Source organism: Acomys minous (assembly GCF_964271855.1).
Source record: "Acomys minous genome assembly, chromosome: 3".
In the NCBI taxonomy this organism is placed as follows: domain Eukaryota; kingdom Metazoa; phylum Chordata; class Mammalia; order Rodentia; family Muridae; genus Acomys; species Acomys minous.
Window position 1 is genome coordinate 17,077,153 of NC_140485.1, and position 23,443 is coordinate 17,100,595.

The 23,443-nt window shown below is 49.9% G+C and overlaps 1 protein-coding gene across 5 annotated transcripts in view; it reads left to right on the forward strand.

The window, feature by feature from the left end:
• The first annotated feature begins 444 nt into the window (after nucleotides 1-444).
• RASSF2 (Ras association domain family member 2) overlaps nucleotides 445-23,443 on the forward strand; it is a 42,854-nt gene continuing 19,855 nt past the window's right edge. Inside the window, exons 1-2 of one of the 5 annotated variants that reach the window (XM_084776877.1) lie at nucleotides 445-753; nucleotides 23,283-23,373. In XM_084776877.1, coding sequence (XP_084633003.1) covers nucleotides 23,315-23,373 — 59 coding nt within the window. In that variant the 5' untranslated portion in view covers nucleotides 445-753; nucleotides 23,283-23,314. Of the gene's footprint in view, nucleotides 754-23,014; nucleotides 23,081-23,282; nucleotides 23,374-23,443 lie in introns of those variants that run through there. The other 4 variants (XM_084776878.1, XM_084776876.1, XM_084776879.1 and 1 more) reach the window with 4 other exon arrangements.

Here is a 23,443-nt window from a genome sequence, read left to right on the forward strand (position 1 = left end):
AAGGGGCCCACTTAGCGGCTCAAAGCCTTTTAAAGAGCACAAGCCCGGGTGTTGAAAGAAACACCACCCCACTCCACCAACTGCACATCCCCTGCTAGGAAATCTGCATTCTCTAGGCGGGCTGCTCCCTGGGAGTGACTGTCACAGTGCCAGGCAAGCCTAAGAGCCTGGGCCAAATCTCCCCGCTGCTTGGAGAGGGCAGGAGTGATGGGGTGAGAGACGCCACCTTACCCCCTCCACCCATGCTCTCCGCCCCCTCCTCTTTCACTCTGGCCCGCCGGGAAGAAACGCGCGAGCTGGCGAGGGGGTGGGGGGGCCTAAAAGGAGGAGGCGTTGCGAAGCCACAGCATTGTCTGTCTTGAAGGGAGGGGAGAAGCTCCGCCTCCTAGAGAGGAGGGAGGGTGAGGAGGGAAGAAAGGCAAGAGAAGAGGGGTGGGGAGAGGAGAACTACGAGGGTGAAGGGTGGGTTGGTCAGGGATCGGCTGATAAAAGGCAGAGCTTGGGGAGGCGGGGCGGAGGGGCCAGGTGGGCGGGGCGCCCGCCCTCAACCCCGCTGTCGCCGCCCCGCCCGGCCCAAGCGAGCGGGTCCCACGGATCGCCCGCCAAGCACGCTGGAGCACCCCCAACCCCCGCAGCGGCGCCCCCACTTTCCAACCCCTGCGGTGAGCACGATTGCAGCTGGTCCGGGACGCAGGCAAGACACCGGGCGCGGGGCGCGCGGAGCCGGGTATTGGCGTGGGATGTGGGCGCAAGGTGCGGGCGCCGGCTGTCCTGTCTCTCTCTACCCAGCCCAAAAGTTTTCCCTCAGCGGCCCTTGCCCCGCCTGGTCCTGCCCCTGAGTCTTCTCTGCAACCGCTCGCCACCCCTCTCCTAACCCACAACGTGGTCCTAGGTGTGAGGGCTGCCCTAGGAACAACCGAGGCGAGCGCCCCTGCCCACTCGCTTTCTCCGGGCAGAAAGTTGTGGCTTGGAGCTCATCTTGTGGCTCTGACCCCTTGAGGTCTTTCCTGAGGTCGACACCAAGTGCAGTGGCAGGAAATTGCCCCCCTCCCCAGAGCAGGGTGTCCTGAACTCCCTGGCGAAATGGTGCGGGATAGCAGGTGCAGGCCTGGGTAGCTAAGGGGAGGGTCGGGCTGTAGTGCGCCCTCTGTCCGGTCCGGTCCCCCTTAGGCCTTCAGAGTTCCAGAGGGTGCGTTGCTTGGCGCACTTCCCCCTCCTAGGTTTCGAGTCGCCTCAAGAGCTGGTGGTGCCTGAGGTCGCTGGAGGCCGAGCCAAGCAGGTGCTTTCAAAAAGCCACTTGGCGCATCTAGAGTACGTACTCTGCCCTCAGCTCTATCCCTGAAAGAGCCCTGCAGACAGCAGAGTGGTGGTGTCCCGACAGGAACAGATCCGCACCGGTCACATCACCGCTGTGTTTCAGTGGCAGGCTCAGCACGAGGCTTCTCAACGCGCTGCCTGTGCTTTAGTCCCGAAGGTCTGGAAACCAGGGGGTTAGAAACGCTTCTCCCCTAGAGCAGAAGCCAGGATTACCATAAACACTCCACAAGTGGAGGATTCCTGCCTGAGGAAGCGATGGACAAATGACCATTTGTCAGATCAGGCTCTGTCCCTGCGGTAACCAGTCCAGGGCGGTAGGAAGACAGAATTAAAATCACGGATCTTAGATACAACGGGCAAATTCAGCCAGGGGATCTTTTTAAACAGCATGTGAAGGAAGAATCTGAGGTTAATTTGTCAAACCTGTTTTGTTTGTTTGTTTGTTTGTTTTTTCCTTTTTGTTTTTTTCGAGACAGGGTTTCTCTGTGTAGCCTTGGCTGTCCTGGACTTGCTTTGTAGACCAGGCCGGCCTCAGATTCACAGAAATCTGCCTGCCTCTGCCTCCCTGAGCGTTGGGATTACAGGCATGCCACACCAGGCCCAGCTGATTTGTTATACTTTCAACTCACATTTGTTAAGTGGAAGCTTTTCCTACAGGTGATTCGAGGATTAAAGAAACTTCTGTAACTAAGCTGTGCTGGGTTTGAGAAGAGTGTTCTTTTTTTTTTTTTCCTCCCTTCCTTTCTGTCTTTGGGGACTAACCATGGCATCTTCCTGAGTGGTGCCCATTTGAGCTTGGAGACCCTAGAGTAGGGCTGCTGAGTGGGGGCCATTTCCTGCTTTGAACTAAAGCCGGATTCCTGGGATTCCTGCTGCAGCCCAGCGGGGTCCAGGAAGGTACAGAGGAGTATCAAATCATGGCAGAGTAAGAGACCACCTTAGTTTGTCAAGAGGGAGAGGGAACTGCGTACAGTCTGCCTGGCCACCTGGGGGTGTGGACTAGTAGTATTTGCCTGTGTTGGGGGGTTTGTGTCATGGGAAGCCACACCAGTCCATCTTTAACACATAGAAAAGCAGAGGTGGATTGCTGCAGAAACACAGCCAAGCTGGGGGACCAAGCACAAGCGATGAGGGGTAGCCTTGAGACTCCCAGCTGAGAGGAGACCAGGGTATCCAAGATCCCCACACCAACATCAGTGCAATGGGCCAGGTTGGTCAGTGCCTGCTCTGCGCTTTGTATCTGTGGTGTCTTCAGCCAGCATCCTCCCCACTTTGCTGAGGGAAGTGTTCCCAAGCAGACCTCTCTCCATCTCACTGTGTCTTCTCTGTAGAAGTACCTGCTTGGCCCCCCCCCCCCCCGTGGTATTTTAGGGGGAGGACAGTAGATGCCACACCTCGTTTTCAGTTCTGTTCCTCGCTCTGGTGTTCGGGTCCATCTGCGACATCTCAGAGGCCCAGTGATTTCACGCTGACTTCTTTCCTGGAGCCTCGGAGCCAGGCTTCTAGTCTGGCCCTGTGAGTGAGCTACTTAGGGATGCTTAAGGATTCCAGCTAGAGGCGTGCCCAGGGCTGTTCTTTTAGGACTTCTGCTTTTCCTTTGGGCTGGACTCTGGGGCTTGCCAGAAAGGAGTCTCACTGTCCAATCACAGGACAACCTGAGCTGATTGTCGCTTTAGTCCTCTCTGGGATTCTTAGACAGGAAGTGTCCTCACAGCTTGGGAGGAGACGGAGGTAGGCAGTGCTTAGTGTGGCTGCCAGAGTCCTGAGGAAAGTCTGAGGTGGGTACTAAGAACAGCCTTAGGGCCTACCCAAGCCTCCAGTGAAAAGCTGCCCAAGTTTTGTGTGCTTGCAGTAGAAAATGTCTTGTCTCTGATTGCAAGTCTTAGGTGCTGCGAGCCACCTCAGCTGTGCTTATAATGCCAGGGCAGCAGTTTTCATGCCATTTCTCACTATTATTCCAGTGACACACTGTCACATATAAACATCCATGATTCCAAAGTGATTTTTTTTTTGAGACAGGGTTTCTCTGTGTAGCCCTGGCTGTCCTGGAACCCACTCTGTAGACCAGACTGGCCTCGAACTCATAGAGATTCAGCTTCCTTTGTCTTTGGGATTAAAGACTAAAGGCATAAAGATGACTAAAGGCATGAACCACCACTGCCCAGCTAACTCCCAGAAGTCCCTGAGGAGGGGTAAGCTCCCTGTGACCACCAGTCTGCTTATGGGTGTCCACAGAGGATATGGCTGTGGGGGAGGCAGATGGAGCAATAGGTAATAAGCATGGGCATGCTTAGAGTCCATTGAATGGGTCTGCTGAGCCTCCCTGGATGAAGATGCCAGAGCCTACAAGCACAACTTGATGCAGTTGTTTGGGTTAGTAGTTTGGGGGGGGGCTTCTGTGGACTCCTGCAACTCTGGCTGGACCAGAGAGTGAAGAGCATTTGGTGACTTCCAAGCACCACCTCCAAACCCCCAGCCTCTCTAACAGCTGACAGAAAGATTGGCAAAGCAGGCATATTCCATTTCTACTCGGTTTTACCAATGGTCGGCACTCAGTTGTGTTTGGCTAGTTAACTGTTCCTTTCTATAGGTGCAATGGGTTTGGAGTTTGTCTTCATTTCTATCATGTTTCAGGTGTAGGACATGGTCATGTAGTAGAGCTGGTCAGGGTCCTCCTTATGTGTCCTTGGCTTCTGCCAGGTACTATTGGGGGGAGTTACATAAGTACACCCCAGTTCCCTCACTCCCACGGGATTACTTTGGGACATGTTCTGTGCTGTCTCTAAAGTTCCTTCTTGGGGACACTGTTCTTCCAACAGCCCACAGGAATGACTATCTCTCTCTCTCTCTCTCTCTCTTCCTTCTGTATTTTAAAGATTCATTTTTATTGTATGAGTATAGGTAAATGCCTGTATGTATGTAGTGCGCGGTGTGAATGCTTGGTACCTGCAGAGGTCATTGGATCCCCTGGAACTGGATGGTTGTGAACTGCCATTTAAGTGGTAGGAATCGAACTTGGTCTAGAGAGCAGCCAGTGCGTGTGAGCGACGAGCCATCACTCTTTCCCCATTCTCCTTCCACGTGAGCTTGGATCCTTGCCTCTGCCTTCAGGGAAACATCCTCTGGTTCTTTGGTTAACACGAAGGAGGCTGTGATAGATCTGGGAGTGTGTATTACGGTGGAAGACGAAGAGCTGGATTTGGAAAGAGAAACCGTTAGGTGAGAAAGCGGAGGTCAGCAACTCAGGAGTGCATAGCTAGGCTGTGACCAGCGATATAGTCTGTAGCGTTGTGACAGCTGGCTTTCAGAAGGCTGGTGTGGCCGAGCCTCGCTTTGGGGTGTTCACCTGTTTCTGTAGTGTAGATCTTTCTGTTTTTGTTGACTTTTCACTATCGGCATGGTATCCTTGAACACTGAGTTGGCAGGACATGGTTTGTGTGAACCCTGTGGCTGCAACTGCGCTGGGATATGACCCAGCGATCTCACTTTCCATTTTATACACTGATGAAAGATGGTAAGGACAGCACTGGGTGTTCAAAATCTGCTCTGATGTGGTCGAATCACCATGTGAGACAGTACTGGGGCCTAAGATGGTTATTGAGTTATTATACTGGTCCTTCTGGGCCTTACTTCCCCATCTCCAAGGCAAGGGAGGTGAATCTATGTGTCCCTTCTAGCCTTTGGTCGGTTTAGGAAGGGCCCATTACATTTTAGGGAAATGTTTAATTGTCCACTCAAGGCTGAAATCTTGAACAACAAAAGGCTTTCCAAACCATGCTTCCCTGGGCACCTTCACATAGGTGCTAGAATCTCCTGCTGGATAAAAAGTTCAGTGGATATAGGCCCAGGATGACCCTGCCTTGTTATGTTCCATTTGCCTGCCTTTTATGGCCCACACAAGCTGTGTCCCCAGGGAAGGCAAGTTAGGATGGCTTCTGTGGAAAAGACAGTCAACTGTGTAATTTTGTAGGAATCACAGTGGAGCCTAAGAAAGATGCGTGTGGAGAGCAGAGTATTTGTAAGACAGAATTCCGCATCCTTGGAGTAGCTTATTCTCTCTGCTCAGGACAGCGTTCCTGAGGGAGCCCCTGACACAGCGCTCCACTAAGGATATAATTGGACAAGTGCTTGGGGACATCCCTTAAGTCACTGTTTACAATGCCTACAATCTCGAGTTAGTTAATTACGGTATGGAATATCATGTGGCCTCAAAAATAAAGGTTACAGATGTGAGGCTGTAAACACGGACAGATACTATGCATTTCCAAGAAGGAAGCTACCAGGCAAGGCACTACTCTGGTGATACATGCCATCCACTTAGAGCTGATGGCCTGTATCTCTACGTGGCAGAATTTTGGGATATTTTGAGTCTCATCTTCTTTTCCCTCCTCTACATGTAATAACTTTACATTTTTAATGCCCTGTTGAAAACCATAAAAATTATCCCTTTGATCATTTCTAGGTATAAAACTCAGTGTCGAGAAATCCATCTGCAATCTTATAGGACCATCACCATGATATAATTCCAGAATATGTGTCACTCTAAACAGATACTGGGTACCCCTAAACAGTCAACCCCATTCCATCCTCTCCAGTATCTGGTTACTGCTACTCTATAGATTGTCTTTATGAATTTGACTATTCTAGGAAGCAGCTATATAAGTGGGATCATTTGAAACTTATTCTTTTATAGTTACTAAACTTTCTGTTTATGTATATTTTAAAAAACAAACAAATAAAAATGTGTGTGTTATTTGTATATTAAAAATAATATACACATTGTGAGGGAAGTGTGGTATTTGGTGTTTATGGTTCATTTCACGCAGGGCCACAGGGCCTTGGCCATTCTCCCTGCCTTGGGACAAGTGTCAAGCTTCTACCTCCATCCATCCAGCGGGAGGGAGGAAGATGGCTGAAGCAGAGGTGTACAGCCCTGCTGGCTGGGAGCTGATCATAGCTGATCTTGATGGGCTGCTGGCTGCTGGGTCTTAGCCCTTTGCTGCTGAGCTATCTCAAGCCATGACTATATGTGTAGGTGGTGATTTTGGGAGGGTGGGTCGGGAGCTGTCTTGTGGTGAGTGAGATTCAGTGATGGGTTGTAAGACCAGCTACATTAAATATAGAGTCTCAACGTTTCCGTTTTAAGCATCTTTTGTGTGTCCCCAAACCCTGTGGCTGAGCTGGACTTGCTGAATGCCTCCCATGGGTATGGCCTGGGGCCCAAGGGGGACTTTAGTTGATATGGTCCGTGAAGGTCTTCTGGGAAGCAGCAGATAATAGGCGCCCCCTTTATGAAGTTCTGTGTAGGATCTCCTTAGCCACGGGGACACTGAGGGTGAGAATCACCACCGTGCGGGTGGAGGGACAGCTGGGGCTGCTGTATGGCGAAAGGTCCAGCAATTATGTGTGTACTTTGAATTGGAACTGAGGTAAAGGTGATCAGGAAGCTGTGGTACCCAAGACTGGGAAGCCAGGTCTATGGATCTGTTCGGGTACTCCAGGGTCACTTTATGGGTCTGGATGCTTTTCTCGGATGCAGTCTTCTAGGATGAAAGCCTTAAGATCCTTGGTAAGGGAGGTCCTGCTGGGCCTGTGAGCCTTCAGTACCATTGATCAAAAGTGGATCTGGGAGTCTCCGTACCTGGTTCTACCTTTTTATCTGCCCAGTGGGAACCTACCCTTTAAGTCCCAGGCACTTAGGCAAGTGTGGAGCGGACTCTGTGAAAACAGCCTTGGAGGACCTTAGAGAGGCTCTGTTTTCATGGCCCTAGTCAGTTGGTGGCAGGGCCGCAGAGCAGATGGGATTATAATGCTGTGGAGGATTTCCCTTGAAATGCTATGGGAACCCCCAGATGTGCAGTCCCTTCTGGTGCTGGGATTTCCCTGGGTGGGTGGTTGGGCATTACCTTAAAAGAGGTCAACATGGCACCCTGTTATGGCTGACACCCTGGAGGGTGCAATTTTACCAGGCCTTTCCCTCTAGTTCAGTGGTTCTCAACCTTAGATGCTGTGACCCTTTAATACGGTTCCTCATGCTGTGGTGACCCCCAACCATAAAATTATTTTATTGCTACTTCATAACTGTAACATAAATTGTAATGTTAACATCCGTGGTTTCCGATGGTCTTGGGCCACCCCTGTAAAAAGGGTCATTAAACCCACAAGGGTGTTGTGGCCCACAGGTTGAGAACCATTGCTCTAGTTCAAGGACCCTGTGGGTTCTGGTGACAAAGGGAGTCAGCCATTCTCGCCTTTGGTTTTCAAGCCTGGTCTCAAGTAAGAGGCAGAGGAAACCCCAAGATCCCAGTATACAAAGTTCAGACTCTCAGCTTATAGCACCAAAAAAGGAAGCCGCGTGGGGGGTTCCCTTCAGGAAGGGGATGTGAAGTCAGAGGTGAGTCTCAGTGTGGCCAGTGACTTAGAAACCATGCAGTAAACAGGACGTGTGGCCCTCACAGAAACCTGTCACGGGAGGAAACCAGAGGCGGCCCTTCCTTACCTGCTGGGAGCCGCTGGCAAGTCCACTGAGCTGGGGGACCAGCCACAGATGGGCAGGGAGGATTGAGGGGTCCAAATACTGGGCCAGAAGGAAGGTCAATTGTCTTTCCAGGGATGACTTCTGAACAACCCTAGTAAAATTGCCCTTGCAGGCCGGGAGTGTTTCCCTCTTTTCACTCAGCTGAGCTCGGTGTTGACTCCCCAGTACCCCCTAATCACTCTGAGACAAACCAATCCCGTGAAATTTCTGTCATGGTTGGATTTTAGTTCACAGCGAGGCTGCAGGATGCACACAGTGGCAGGGGCCCCTCTGCATGGCAGACAGACGGCCAGCTTCACAGAGCTGTGACAGGGTCTGTATATAATGGAGCCGAGGACCAGCATCCTACGACTGCTTTCCTTGAGCCAATCTGAGCTCTCTCATCCACCCTGTCTGACAGTGGACCACACTGTTTCTCTTTATTCCAGAGTGATCCTGCCTCATATCCTGGGAGGGGGGCTGCTGAGCAGCGAGGCCGAGCCACGTAGGGCCTGGCTGGCTTTCCTCGCCCGTGGCTCAAGCACTGTTTATTCTCTTGACAGGTTGCTATGGTTGACGCAGTCGGTGGCTGTGACTGCCAGACCAAAGATCTCTGACAGGAGCCTCCATACTCCGCCCTGGGCCTGCCCTTTTTTGTTCAGTCACACTTACAATACAGTTGTTGGTGCTTCAGGCATACTATGTAGGGAGGTCTGCAAGCTCGAAAGGATAGAATTTAGAGTATTACCAGGACTTCACACCAATAGAGGGCATGGAAGCTGTGCAGAGGCCTCTCGGCCCTCACACTGTGTGGCTCCTGCGACCTCTGCGATATGCTTTCTAGCAAACCTGCGAGCCTAAGTCCATCCCTGAGCTGCCTTTGCAAATTAGCGCAACTGGAGGAGGGGTTGTGGGATCGTGACTGGCAGCTACCCAGTTGGTCGGAAGCACAGGCTACTGGCATATGCAGGGGGGTGGGGTGGGGTAGATAGCTTAGGAGATTGAGCCCTCAATCTGTGACATCTGATGCTGCCTCCAGATAGCTAGTGACAGGACTGAACTGGATTAGGGGGACACTGGATGTCCACTGCATGACTGACTGCTACTTGCTGGTGGGAGCAATCCCACGGTTAGAAGGCTTTTGTGTTGACTGTGGTGTGACAAGGAAAATCACTGACATGTTCTTCTGACACGCATTTCCCTTGAACCACCCCCCCTCTGGATATAATACACTCATACATACACACCACACACAGCTCCCCCACCCTCATTTCACATCCCATAATACTCTACACACACTCACACAGCCATGCCTATCTTTATACAACTCTCTCCTACACACCTGTAAGAAGGTATAGGGATACCTGTACTTTCAGATCCACTCACACACAACCTTTTCGGATGGAGTTTCTACTTCCTTCTGTGCCAATTTTAGTATGCACCATGGCTGTTGTTTTCTCATTACGGATGAAGGGCCTTTGAGTTTCGTCCAATAAACATCCATTGAAAAGGCCCACAGCTTTCGGATGCCTGAGGGATGTCCCTCTATAAACAAGCCTCTCTTCTGGCCAGCCTGACTCTTTTGGTGTCTCGGGGTGGCTCCAGTCAATCACTCGGCCAGCCCCTGCTTGGTGTGGAGCAGGAAGCAGGTGTTTGGGGTAGTTACCTCAGATCCACTTCCTGAGATCTTTTGCAGTAGCTGTGTTGGGGAATTCAGACCTGAACATGCAGGGCCTGAGTCAGAGAGGCCCAGGTGGTGGAGGAGGAGCTGGTCTTTGCAGGCCTAACTGTTGGGGGAATCCCAGCCCAGCCCCGATGTGGCTCAGTTCTGTATCTGCCCAGTGGCCCCCTGGGAGCGAGGTGGCCTGGGTAGGATTTGTGCCTTTACCAGTAGTGGAGGCTTTTTGTTGAGGGTGGGAGCATGGAGGGGACAGATTGTGCGGCCAGTGATGGAGAAAAGTAGTTTATTCCCTTGACAGGTTGTTATGGTCGAGGGTGAGTGGCAAGATCCTGGAGAGGGGCCTCTATACTGTGCCCTGGGCCTGCCTCTATGGATCTGTCTTTCTTAGAGCCTGTTTGCTGGACCACTCCCAACCACCTTCTCTTATCCCAAGACTCTCAACCCCCGTTGGCTGATGCTGGATCCAGGCCGCGCTGTCTCCACCTCCCGAGACCATCTCAGCCAGGCACTGCACCAGGAACACTGGGCTCTGCGTGGGACCTGGGACAGTCACCTCACCTTGGACCTTTCATTTCTTCTCTGATGCTTCTTCTTTTGTGGTGTGTGGGGTCAAAGCATTTCCCTCATAGTCAGAGTCTCACGCTGTCTCTCACCTCCTGCCTCCATATGCTCCCTTGCTGTCCTTGCTGACTAACTCTCCCACGTTTTCACTTTATCTCTTCTAGCATTCAAAATGGTTCAAATGCTCTCCTCCTCAAGACTAGATGTGGCTGGTATATGTACGTATGCATTACATACATATGGCCCATATGTACTTCCTGATACGATCCCACCTCAAGGTCTGATCTTGACCCTCACAGTTTCAAGGCACTCCCCCCTGCTCCTCCTCTTTCTCCTCCTCCTCCTCCTCCTGCTCCTCCTCCTGCTCCTCTTTCTCCTCCTCCTCCTCCTCCTCCTCCTCCTCCTCCTCCTCCTCTTCTTCTTCTTCTTCTTCTTCTTCTTCTTCTGACAGGGTTTCTATGTGTAACAGCTGAGGCTGTCCTGGAACTCACTCTGTAGACCAGGCTGGCTTTAAACTCATAGAGATCCACCTGCCTCTGCCTCCTGAGTGCTGGGATTAAAGGTGTGTGTCATCACCATCCGGCTTCAAGGTGCTTTCTCCTAGTAAAACACATTTTAAAATGTTTAAAGAATTCAGAGAGTGTAGCTTTGTGTGGGACACTTTTCCTGCTGCTCAGCCCCAGCCTTCCTTGTGGTACTGTGTGCTCCCAGGGATCTCAGGGGCCGAGTGCAAAGGATGGGGGTCATCTGAGGAAGAATGGAGAGGAAGCGGGTCCCAAAAAGGACACAGCCTGGCCAGGAAGTGGACCCTCCATTGATGAAGGCATTTAGATGAAGGCAGAGCGTTGAAAGCCTGAATTTACTCATGCAAAGCTGTGAGCCACTGTGTGGAATCTCTTGTCATCTGTAGATCTTGGCAGGGCCTCAGCCCACAGCTCAAGCCTCCTTCCTGGAGTGGTGCAACAAGGCTGGGGTTTCCTGTTTGCCATTAGCCCTTCTTCCTGCCCTGTTATGAGGGGACTGAAGCACATAAGGCCTGGCACTGTCTCCTCTCTGTCACAGCTCTCCGACAAAGCTGATTCTCTGGGGTGTGTGTGTGTGTGTGACCTGACTAGTTAGTCTTTATCACTAGAGTATGAAGCAGTGTGTTAAGTGCTCTCAGGGAGGTGGGGATGCAGAGAAGAGGTAGAGACTAGCCCCAAAAGGGGAAGCTAGGGCCTCTGGCAAGCGCTTCCTTTGTATCTGGCCAGAGCCTGGGGCAAACTTCCTGCTTCTAGTTTGCAAGAAGGGGTTTTTGCATCAGCTCTGTGCCTGCGCATTGTGATCCCTAGAGAATTTTTTTTTTTAAAGTCAAGCACGGCTGTGCACCCTTTTACTTTCAATGCTCCAGAGGCAGAAGCTGACCAATCTATGTGTTCAGGGCCAGTGTGGTCTACATAGTGAATTCCAAGCAGCCCATATCACATGATGAGACCCTGTCATAATGATTATTTTTGTGGCCTAGAAGGGAAAAAGCATACACCGCTCTTTCAGAGGGTTTGAGTTCTAGCACCCTGTAAGTAACTCCAGGTCCAGAGCGTTCCAAATTAACTCCTCTGGCCTCTGTGGATACCTTCCTTCCCCCAAAGCACCCACGTAAAGACATACAGCTGCACAGCTTATCTCTTCTCTTTCTGAGCCACCCCAGCAAGCATTCGCTGCTCTCATTGAGAATGCTGGACTGGAGGCTACATTCAGCTACCAGCTTCAATTGCTGCTTCAAGCCTGTTTGTGGAACTTTTCTCCCCTAGTTTGGTCTGTGGAAAGCAGGAACCCTCATCCTATGTTCCAGCCCATGCCTCCCAGAGCTCATGGTGGGCACCCTGCAGATTGAGCACTTGTAGTTTACAGCTCCTAGGTCGAGCGTTCTGGCTACTCAGCAAATCCATTCCATCCAGCACAGCCGGGAAGTTATCCCAGGAGAAATCCTCTATCAGGGCCTGGAGAGGGAGGAGGCAGGGGGATGGCCAAGTAGCTCCCATGGCCTGCACTGTCTTTGTTTTTGTTTTTTTTAATGAAGGCCTCCTTGAACACTGGTGGGAAGAGCGCCGTGGACACGTCCTCCAGAGCACAGCCAGCCACGTTGTCATCACTCGGCAGGCCCCGCACTGCCAGCTACTGCAGTGTAGGGAAGGCCTGGAAGCTCATCCTGAGCAGACACAGGCCCTGGGGACCCTATTGCCAGCAGGGCCAGGAAGTGACTCCAAAAGATTCCAAGTGTCTTCTCTCCCTAGAGATGCTTTCTTGGCTCTTTTCTCTCTCGAAGTCACAGGGCGGGACGCTAAGTAGCCACTCAGGTCTCCTTTACACAACCCTACTCCTTCCCGCTTCGAACTGGATCTGGTGCTGTCCTGGGTCTGCACAGCTCTTTGTCAGATTTCACAGTGACTCTTACCCTCGATCTTACACTGGCCTGGCCTGGGGAGGCGCCCAAGGGTGCTGTGGACCATTGGCCTGGACATCATGGGTTTTTGAAACAATCCCTTCACTGTCCTGTTCCCTGCCCCATGGGGGCTGTGCATCCCGAGTGCTACCCTACACTATCCCTTCATGCCTGATGAGGTGGGGTCGGGGCAGGGCCTGGTTCCTGCCACACATCCAGGAAGACAGGTTAGGAGTAGAAAACAGCTCCAGCCATCCAAGGGGACTCTCCGTCTGCCTCTCTCTGGGCTGTCCTGCTAGGGCCCTGCCTTTCATCCTGTGCCTGCTTCTTTCCCCTGGGCCTTTTCAGTGGGCAAATAGGAAAGGCAGTCTCAGGGCTGGGACAGAATCCCAGCCAACCGCAGGGCTCTGGTAAGGGGAACTGTGGCCTCTCTCTCGTCACCTCCAGGTCACCTCCAGGGGCTTCTTGAGGCCCTGGCCTTTGCTCTCCTCATGGGAAGCTGAGCGTGTGAACTTCTCAGACTTGAGCAGCCTTTCCCTAATTCTGAGGAGCCAGCTGAGAGAGGCTGGTGGAAAGGAAGAGGGAGGCTTCTTGGTGGGTCAGTGACAGTGACTTCATTGGCAGATGTGTCCCCATCCTACCACCTGGCTGTTCCAAGCTCAAGGCCTGCCTTGGGTGAGCATTTTTTTTTTATATACTATAGTCAAGCCATGAGTGTTTATTTCCAGATGTGGGGTTGGTGTTGTAACCAGAGGTTTGGGGCAAAGACCTGGCTCTGCAGCCATACCTGGCTAGGCTCAGGCACCATCCCACTATGCCGCTTACCGAGACCAGTAACAGCAAATGTTTGGCTAATCAAGCAGTCTGTTCTCAGACTGACCACTGTCTCCGTTCTGGTTCTTATTGTGGTCATGACTTGAGAGAATCAGAGCGGTTGCTTTAAGACACATCTTCCACTGATGGCTGCCTGTTCCAGGGTGGCCTATCCTGTGGAGTTTTGCTGTTCCCAGAATCCACAGTGAGCGGAGAGTGCAGGTTTAGGACAGTGACTTATTTCTGGTGCCTTCAGCCTTGAGGAAGGGCGAGGCAGACAGACAGACACTCCTTGAGTGCTTGGTAGGCTTGTGCGGAGTCTAGAGTGAGTTGGACCCAAAGCTAAACACACCGAAGGCAGAAATGCCACCTTTATACAGCATTTAGTTCCTTAGTTGCACACCTTTTAGACAGAGCTGTTTGGAGTGGCTGTTATGTTAGAGTGTGGTGGATGTTGCTGGTACCCACCTGGGCCCCTTTTATTATTGCGTGTTGTGAGTATTGCCCACCTAGGAGTCTTAGCTGATGCCCTTACCCTGAGAGTGGCTCCTGCAAGGAATGCCCCTGAGGCTCTTGTAAGGAATGTATGTGAGGTCACCCTTCCTCTCAGCAGGAGGGGCTTGGCTAGTGATAGTACTTAAGTCATTGGTCATTGGACAGCTCCCCGCTGTTCTTCACACTGCTTGCCTCTAGAGGAGTCGGCACACCCCGGCTCCCTCCCCACCAGCCCTGTCACTTGTTTCTTGGGCAGGCGCGCCTCTTCGCTTCTTTGAGACACCCCAGGTGCAGGCGTTGTCCTCTCGGCTTGGGCCCTGCTCCTACGGAATCCCTTACCTTGAGAGCAGGTTCTCCTTCATGGCTGTGGTTGAGCCCAGGCTCTCCATTGGTGATCAGTCTCCAGGGATCTGGGCAAGGCGGGGCGCAGGATGGGAGCACCTGGCCCAAGAGGGTTGAAGGAAGAAGGCCCGGACAGGTGCTTTCTTGTTAAGTATTGTAAGGAAAATCAGTCTGACAATGAGTCCTCCTGCATGGCCCGGGCAGGGGTGCCAGTGTTAGCTCAGCTGGTAAGGAAAATTTGGATGAGGGTTTAGAGAACACAGGAGGTTGCCTGGGTCTGCAGTGAGGGTGAAGGATACCCGAAGCATATAAGAAGCAAGCCCAGAGCTTCTCTGTGGTTGAGATGTGGTCATGGTCAATGACCAAGGAACTATGTTCTGGAAGGACATTCTCCTAGGCTCTTAGGGAGGTAAGGTTGTGATCTGGATGCGACTTTACAGCAAGCGGGTAAGAAGTCCTGACTGTTGTTTGTTTGGGACAAACTAGGTCCCCCTGAGGAGCTGGATAATATTCCATGGAGTTAGATACTGCTAAGGAGAATCCAGAACATTCTGCCAAAGTATGAAGCCAGGACCAGAGGGAGATCTGAGTGATTGCTGGGCCCATCGTGGCTTCAGTGTGATTTGAACTTTGGTGGCCTGTGTCCAACAGTAGTGACATCTCCAAATGTCTCAGCAGACGTGTTTGTGTTCTGCATTTAAGGGACAGTCAGTATTTACCCTAGTTTTTGATGCACCGACTTAGAAACCCTGAGTAGGTGATATCCCTGTTCACAGGTCAGTAGAGGTAAAGAGGCAAAGAGCAGCTCCCTATTAGTGATTGGGTGAGATCTGCCCCACCCCTTTTGAGACAGGGTCTCTCTATGGAACCCTGGCTGGCCTGGAACTCTCTACATAGATCAGGCTGACTTTGAACTCACAGAGATCGCCTGGCCTCTGCCTCCCAAGTGCTGGGATTAAAGGCATGCCCCACCATACCCTGCTTGCCTTCTCACTTCTTCCCCCTTTCTCTCCTTTCTTTTCTCTCCTTTCTTCTTCACTCTCTTCCATCTTTTTTCCACATCATAAGCCAGCGAGGGGGTGGGGGTGGGGGTGGGGGTTCTGCCCCATGCCTAGGGTGTCAGCAGGTGTGGCCTCTGATCTCTCTCTCTCTTTTTTTTTTTTTTCCTGTCTTTTCTACAAAGACATGGCAACCACCAGTTTGGTGCCAAGGCATTGTGGGACATGATGCTTGTAAATGATTCCTCCAAGGCATTTGGAGTCCAGCAACCTATGAATTCTAGATAATAACAGGCAACACAGGAAGATTACCTCAGGTAGCTGCAGGAGCTGTGGGTCATCCTTGAAGGAAGTCTCCAGCTGAACCCATGTTCCCACTCCACAAACCATCCCTCTCTGACCCTCCTTCTAGAAGGAACTTAACTCTAAATTTTCATCCCACTGTTATGATGCCTCTGGGGCTCACCTTGTAGTGTGTGCGAACTTAGCTTTATTTGTCCAGCTGGTTGGGAGTAGTTAGGGATCTCTAAAGATGCTTGGAAAGTCCAGGAAGAGAGACGGAGACGTTCTGGAAAGATGGGAGGGAGAGGATGGGTCCTGCAACCACCTGCCTGCCATGTCGGTTGAACAACGCGGTGGAAGCGTTCTCCTTACACTCTTCTCTAAGAAGTGTAAAAATGGGGGTTGGGGGAGAAGGCGAGGAGGAAGCCGGCCAGAGCAAACAGAGCAGCATAACAAGAGTCTACTGGGCAGGCTTTTATGTAGCTAGAATAGCAGCCCATTTCTGGCTGGGCCCTTGCTAAGACTGCCCGGCAGCTAGAAAGAGTGTGAGGTCCTGGAGAGTCCCTACATTTGGCGTTGCCAGATGACTTGATTTCTATTCTGGCAAGTAAAAATGGTCACAAGAGAGGTGGAAAATTTTCAAAGATTTGTTAATAACTTGAATTTCTTTATATACACACACACACACACACACACACACACACACACACACACACACACATTAGCTCTTTGTAATATGTGCTGTAAATATTTCTTCTATTTGCCTTTTGACTTTCTATGGGCGAAAAGTTTTTTTCTAAACAGAAGTATTTTTTTAAATTATTATGTCTTTGGATTTGGAGTCTTGACTGGGAAAGGTCTCTCTCTCTCTCTCTCTCTCTCTCTCTCTCTCTCTCTCTCTCTCTCTCTCTCTGTCTTGCACACACCTCATGATTTCTTTTGTAATTTTATTTTAATTTACTTTTGGTTTTCCAAGACAGGGTTTCTCTGTGTAGCCTTGGCTGTCCTGGACTCACTTTATATAACAGGCTGGCCTTGAACTCACAGTGATCTGCCTGCTTCTGCCTCACAACGGCTGGGATTAAAGGCATGTGCCACCATGCCCAGCTGTAATTTTATTTTTTTAATATTTAAATTTCAATGCATATATGACCTTTTGGCAGAAGACATAAAAGAGATTTGTTTCCCATCTCCCCCACCTTCCCTTTCCAAAGACAGCCAGCCCTCTAGTGACATTTGTGGCTGCTGCGCCTTTCCTCTCTTATCTACAGATCTGTGTGGTCTAATTCTGGATGTGGATTGTTTCATTGATCTGCCTAGTTTGCCTCTAGTATCAAGTAGATTTTAATAACTACATGGAAGGCTTCTATTCTCTAATTGGTATTCCCAGTAGGCTTGAGAGGATGTGGTATCAAAAGGGAACTGTCTAAAGAACAGGGTAGATTGCTTTCAGATGCAAAACAAAATTACTAAATTACAGGTTGTGATGGAGGCAATGAACAAAGAAAGCTTTATGGAAAATACACTTGGTGAATTCGAGGCTGGCTAAATAATTCTGAAGAAAGTAAGGGATGGAGATTATGGGTGAAGTGACATGAGGCTTGGAAGATTAGATGGATGGATGACTGGGAGATGGATGGATGGATGACTGAGAGATGGATGGATGACTGGGAGATAGATGGATGGATGACTGAGAGATAGATGGATGGATGACTGGGAGATGGATGGATGACTGGGAGATAGATGGATGGATGACTGGGAGATAGATGGATGGATGACTGAGAGATAGATGGATGGATGACTGGGAGATAGATGGATGGATGACTGGGAGATAGATGGATGGATGACTGAGAGATAGATGGATGGATGACTGGGAGATGGATGGATGACTGGGAGATAGATGGATGGATGACTGGGAGATGGATGGATGGATGACTGAGAGATGGATGGATGACTGGGAGATAGATGGATGGATGACTGAGAGATAGATGGATGGATGACTGGGAGATGGATGGATGACTGGGAGATAGATGGATGGATGACTGGGAGATGGATGGATGACTGGGAGATAGATGGATGGATGACTGAGAAATAGATGGATGGATGACTGGGAGATGGATGGATGACTGGGAGATAGATGGATGACTGGGAGATAGATGGATGGATGACTGGGAGATAGATGGATGGATGACTGAGAGATAGATGGATGGATGACTGGGAGATAGATGGATGGATGACTGGGAGATAGATGGATGGATGACTGGGAGATAGATGGATGGATGACTGGGAGATAGATGGATGGATGACTGAGAGATAGATGGATGGATGACTGGGAGATGGATGGATGGATGACTGGGAGATAGATGGATGGATGACTGAGAGATAGATGGATGGATGACTGGGAGATAGATGGATGGATGACTGGGAGATAGATGGATGACTGGGAGATAGATGGATGGATGACTGGGAGATAGATGGATGGATGACTGGGAGATAGATGGATGGATGACTGAGAGATAGATGGATGGATGACTGGGAGATAGATGGATGGATGACTGAGAGATAGATGGATGGATGACTGGGAGATAGATGGATGGATGACTGAGAGATAGATGGATGGATGACTGGGAGATGGATGGATGGATGAGAGATAGATGGATGGATGACTGAGAGATAGATGGATGACTGGGAGATAGATGGATGGATGACTGAGAGATAGATGGATGGATGAGAGATAGATGGATGGATGACTGAGAGATAGATGGATGACTGGGAGATAGATGGATGGATGACTGAGAGATAGATGGATGGATGAGAGATAGATGGATGGATGACTGAGAGATAGATGGATGACTGGGAGATAGATGGATGGATGACTGGGAGATAGATAGATGGATGACTGAGAGATAGATGGATGGATGACTGAGAGATAGATGGATGACTGGGAGATAGATGGATGGATGACTGGGAGATAGATGGATGGATGACTGAGAGATAGATGGATGACTGGGAGATAGATGGATGGATGACTGGGAGATAGATGGATGGATGACTGGGAGATAGATGGATGGATGACTGGGAGATAGATGGATGGATGACTGAGAGATAGATGGATGGATGACTGAGAGATAGATGGATGGATGACTGGGAGATGGATGGATGACTGGGAGATAGATGGATGGATGACTGGGAGATAGATGGATGGATGACTGGGAGATAGATGGATGGATGACTGAGAGATAGATGGATGACTGGGAGATAGATGGATGGATGACTGGGAGATAGATGGATGGATGACTGAGAGATAGATGGATGGATGACTGAGAGATAGATGGATGGATGACTGGGAGATAGATGGATGGATGACTGGGAGATAGATGGATGGATGACTGGGAGATAGATGGATGGATGACTGGGAGATAGATGGATGGATGACTGGGAGATAGATGGATGGATGACTGAGAGATAGATGGATGGATGACTGGGAGATGGATGGATGGATGAGAGATAGATGGATGGATGACTGAGAGATAGATGGATGACTGGGAGATAGATGGATGGATGACTGAGAGATAGATGGATGGATGAGAGATAGATGGATGGATGACTGAGAGATAGATGGATGACTGGGAGATAGATGGATGGATGACTGAGAGATAGATGGATGGATGAGAGATAGATGGATGGATGACTGAGAGATAGATGGATGACTGGGAGATAGATGGATGGATGACTGGGAGATAGATAGATGGATGACTGAGAGATAGATGGATGGATGACTGAGAGATAGATGGATGACTGGGAGATAGATGGATGGATGACTGGGAGATAGATGGATGGATGACTGAGAGATAGATGGATGACTGGGAGATAGATGGATGGATGACTGGGAGATAGATGGATGGATGACTGGGAGATAGATGGATGGATGACTGGGAGATAGATGGATGGATGACTGAGAGATAGATGGATGGATGACTGAGAGATAGATGGATGGATGACTGGGAGATAGATGGATGACTGGGAGATAGATGGATGGATGACTGGGAGATAGATGGATGGATGACTGGGAGATAGATGGATGGATGACTGGGAGATAGATGGATGGATGACTGAGAGATAGATGGATGACTGGGAGATAGATGGATGGATGACTGGGAGATAGATGGATGGATGACTGAGAGATAGATGGATGGATGACTGAGAGATAGATGGATGGATGACTGGGAGATAGATGGATGGATGACTGGGAGATAGATGGATGGATGACTGGGAGATAGATGGATGGATGACTGGGAGATAGATGGATGGATGAGAGATAGATGGATGGATGACTGGGAGATAGATGGATGGATGACTGGGAGATAGATGGATGGATGACTGGGAGATAGATGGATGGATGAGAGATAGATGGATGGATGACTGGGAGATAGATGGATAGATGAGAGATAGATGGATGGATGACTGGGAGATAGATGGATGGATGACTGGGAGATAGATGGATGGATGACTGAGAGATAGATGGATGGATGACTGAGAGATAGATGGATGGATGACTGGGAGATAGATGGATGGATGACTGAGAGATAGATGGATGGATGACTGAGAGATAGATGGATGGATGACTGGGAGATGGATGGATGGATGGATGGATGGATGACTGAGAGATAGATGGATGGATGACTGGGAGATCGATGGATGGATGGATGGATGACTGGGAGATGGATGGATGGATGAGAGGATGGGGAGTTGGGAAGATGGATGGATGGTATGGAGATATGGAAGAGGATGGGTGGATGATGGAAGGATGAATGGGAGATGGATGGATGAGAGGATGATGGATGGGTAGAAGGATGGAAGGATGGGTGGAAAGATGCATGGTTGGGAGAATGCATGGATGGGAAGATGGATGATCAGCAAGTTGGGAAGGTGGGTTGATGGTACTAGACAGAGGGGATAAGAGATTTCAGAAGAACCAACAATGGAAGGAAGACAGGGATTCAGAAAAACAGAAAAGAATGTAACTTCCTCTGTGTTTGAGGTGAGAAAATAGCCAGTGGCCAGGCTCATTCTTTATCATTAATCTGATTTTCACCAGAACCTGGTATTTGAATGACTCAGACCAAGGTCCCGTATGACCTTCGTGTGGTACCAGCCGGGCCCCAAGCATTCATCCATCCCCTGGGCTTCACCACCAGCTCCTGGCTCCACTCTCATCTGTCTTGGGTGTCCTGTTATAAAGGCTTTTAGAACACCGCGTCTCTTGTTTCCCGTCTCTTCTCCAGGGACTCCTTCCCCTCTGCCCACTCTCTTGGCTGGGCTACCTGGAAGCTTGCCCTAACCCTCTCTATGCTCTCCCTTCTGGTGTGTTCTGACTAGAGGTTCACACTCCCATCTTGTAGAAAGGGTGTGCCTCTGCCTGATACATCTGTCCTGCACATTGTCATCACTGGTTTACACTGACACTTTATTTTGGGAAGAGGTCAATGGATCCGGCTGGCTCCCAGGACCCAACGTAAACTCAGATGCAGTGTCCTTCCTATGGGCCACCATGGTCTCCCCAGCCTCACCCTCACCCCCGCCCATAAAACTATCTACCCCTGTCCATTCCTACTCAACCTGCGCACTGAGGGCAGGAAACTGTTAACAGGCTTTGCACAGCTAGACACACAGTGAGTGAATGCTTATAGACTGTGAAGACCTGCAAGTGCATACAAAGAGGCCTTTTGGCATATTTGCTAGACACAAGTAGCTGTCATGTTAAAAAAAAAAAAGGGGGAAGAAAGAAAAGCTTTCAAACCAGTCTGCTTGTCCTATTTTTATCCTTCTCTCTGCACAGTACATATTTACTGTGGTTTTATAGTCAGATTATGTTGGGCTTTTGGAAAAACACAAGTATTTAGAACTTAGACTCACTGTCCTTATGTTTCCATTGTTGGGTACACAGATGGTCTGAGAGTCTCACCCCAGTTGAGGAAGCCTTTTATTTACTTCCTGTGGCTGCTAGAACAAATCACCAACATACAGGGTCTTAAAGCCACACAAGCTTATTGTTTTACAGTTCTGCAAGTCCAAGGTCTATCTCCATTCTCATGAAGTCAAACTCAAGTTGTGACGGGGCACGTCCCTTCTGTCCCCACAAGCACAGTGGGTTCAGTTTAATGATATACTTGCTGAAGTATGTCAGGGAAGGCACCTGGTGCCAGAGTGCCTCAGAAATAACAGGGGTTGGTAACCATCAGGAAGGGCTGAACATGCTTGCCAGAGATAGGATAGCAAAGTGTTGAGGATGGGCTAGCCACCAGCCAAGCCTTATTTGTTGTCATTTTTATGTTTTATGTCACTTTTACATTTTATAACTCTGTATTTTTATATTTTATTTTATTGTGAGACAGGGTTTCTCTGTGTGAATCCCTGGCTGTCCTGGAACTAGCTTTGTAGACCAGGCTGGCCTCGAACTCACAGAGATCTGCCTGCCTCCACCTCCCTTGTTCTGTGATTAAAGGCATGTGCCACCATGCTCAACTTATAACTCTCTATTTTATTTTTTCTCTCTGTGTGTGACATTTATCTATTTTTATTTGATGTGTAGAAGTGTCTTGTCTGCATGTGTGTTTGTGTACAGAGTGTATGCAGTACTCACAGAGGCCAGAAGAGGGCATCAGATTCCCCCCGGGACTGGAGTTAAATCCAGGTGTGAGCTGCTGTGTGGGTGCTGGGAATCCAATATGGGTGCTCTGGAAGAGAGTGGCTGCTTTTAATTACTGAGACATTTCTCTAGCCCCGAGAATTCCCTTATTGAAATATTTAGGGATGGGGGAGAAGCTAGTGATGTCACTACTGAGAGAAAGTCAGTGTTTTACTTTTGCATGAATCCATGCAAGGGCCAGGGCTCCTCAACCAGAGGCAGTTTTGATCTGACAGGGCACTAAATCATATCTGGAGACTTGGATTTTTTTTTTTTTTTTTTTTTTTAGTGCACATAATCTCACTTACTCTAAGCTTGTCTGGAACTTTCCCTGTAGCCTGGGCTGGCCTCAAACTCATGATCCTCCTGCTCCTGCCTCCCAAGTGCTGCTGCAGCCATGTGCTGCCACGCTCAGTGTTTAGACACCTTTGTGGTCATCATGACTGGGACAGTGCTATTGGTTTCAAGCAGGAAGAGGCCAGGGGGGCCTGGCGAGCATCTTCCAATGCAGAGGGCAGAGGCGTAAGAGAGCCCAGCCCATCTGCACATTTCTGTAGGTGACAGCAGAGGACCTGGCATATTGGATAGTAGATTTGAATGTATGCTTTCATATACTTGGCTGTGTAGACATATGTGTATGTTACTGTAACATAAAATTAAACAAAGTGAGACTCTTAGTTTCCTGATCTAGTACTTGCTTTCTCCCATAACGAATTCTCTTCACACACTGTGCTCCAATGACACTCACGCAGCTATGCTGCACTGCCAGACATAGCTTTATTTGGGCATTTCACGTGGTTTCCTGTCCTTGCTCAACCTCAGTAGACTTTGAGATCTCTCTGCCAGATGAGACTTTGCTCCGTGTGGCGAACATCCTTTGAGAGAGGAGACTCATTGGCCATCCTTGGGACCAACTTGGTTTTCCGCATTTTCCTTGGCTGGGGCAGAGGTCCAGTTCTTTCCTGTGGGTGTTTTTTTCTAGAGGCCGAGGCCAGCAGGGACAATATGGCGCCACATGGGCTCCGCTTACTTACTATAAGCAGCTCTAGCTGTGGATCTGGAGGAAGGGAGATCCGCTCTGGCAGACTTGTCTCCTTCCGTCTCCGGCTAGATCTAACCAAGGTCACAACCCAGCTCTAAACTCTGGCTTCTCCTTTCAATTACAGGCTTCTCCTTCTGATGAGAAAAGGAGGGAAGGATGGACTACGCTCACCAGACTGCACTGGTCCCGTGCGGGCAAGACAAACACATGTCCAAGTAAGACGCCTTGTAGTGTTGCTCGGCCAGTGGCCTGCCCCGTGCGTGCTGGGACTCTGCAGGGCATAGA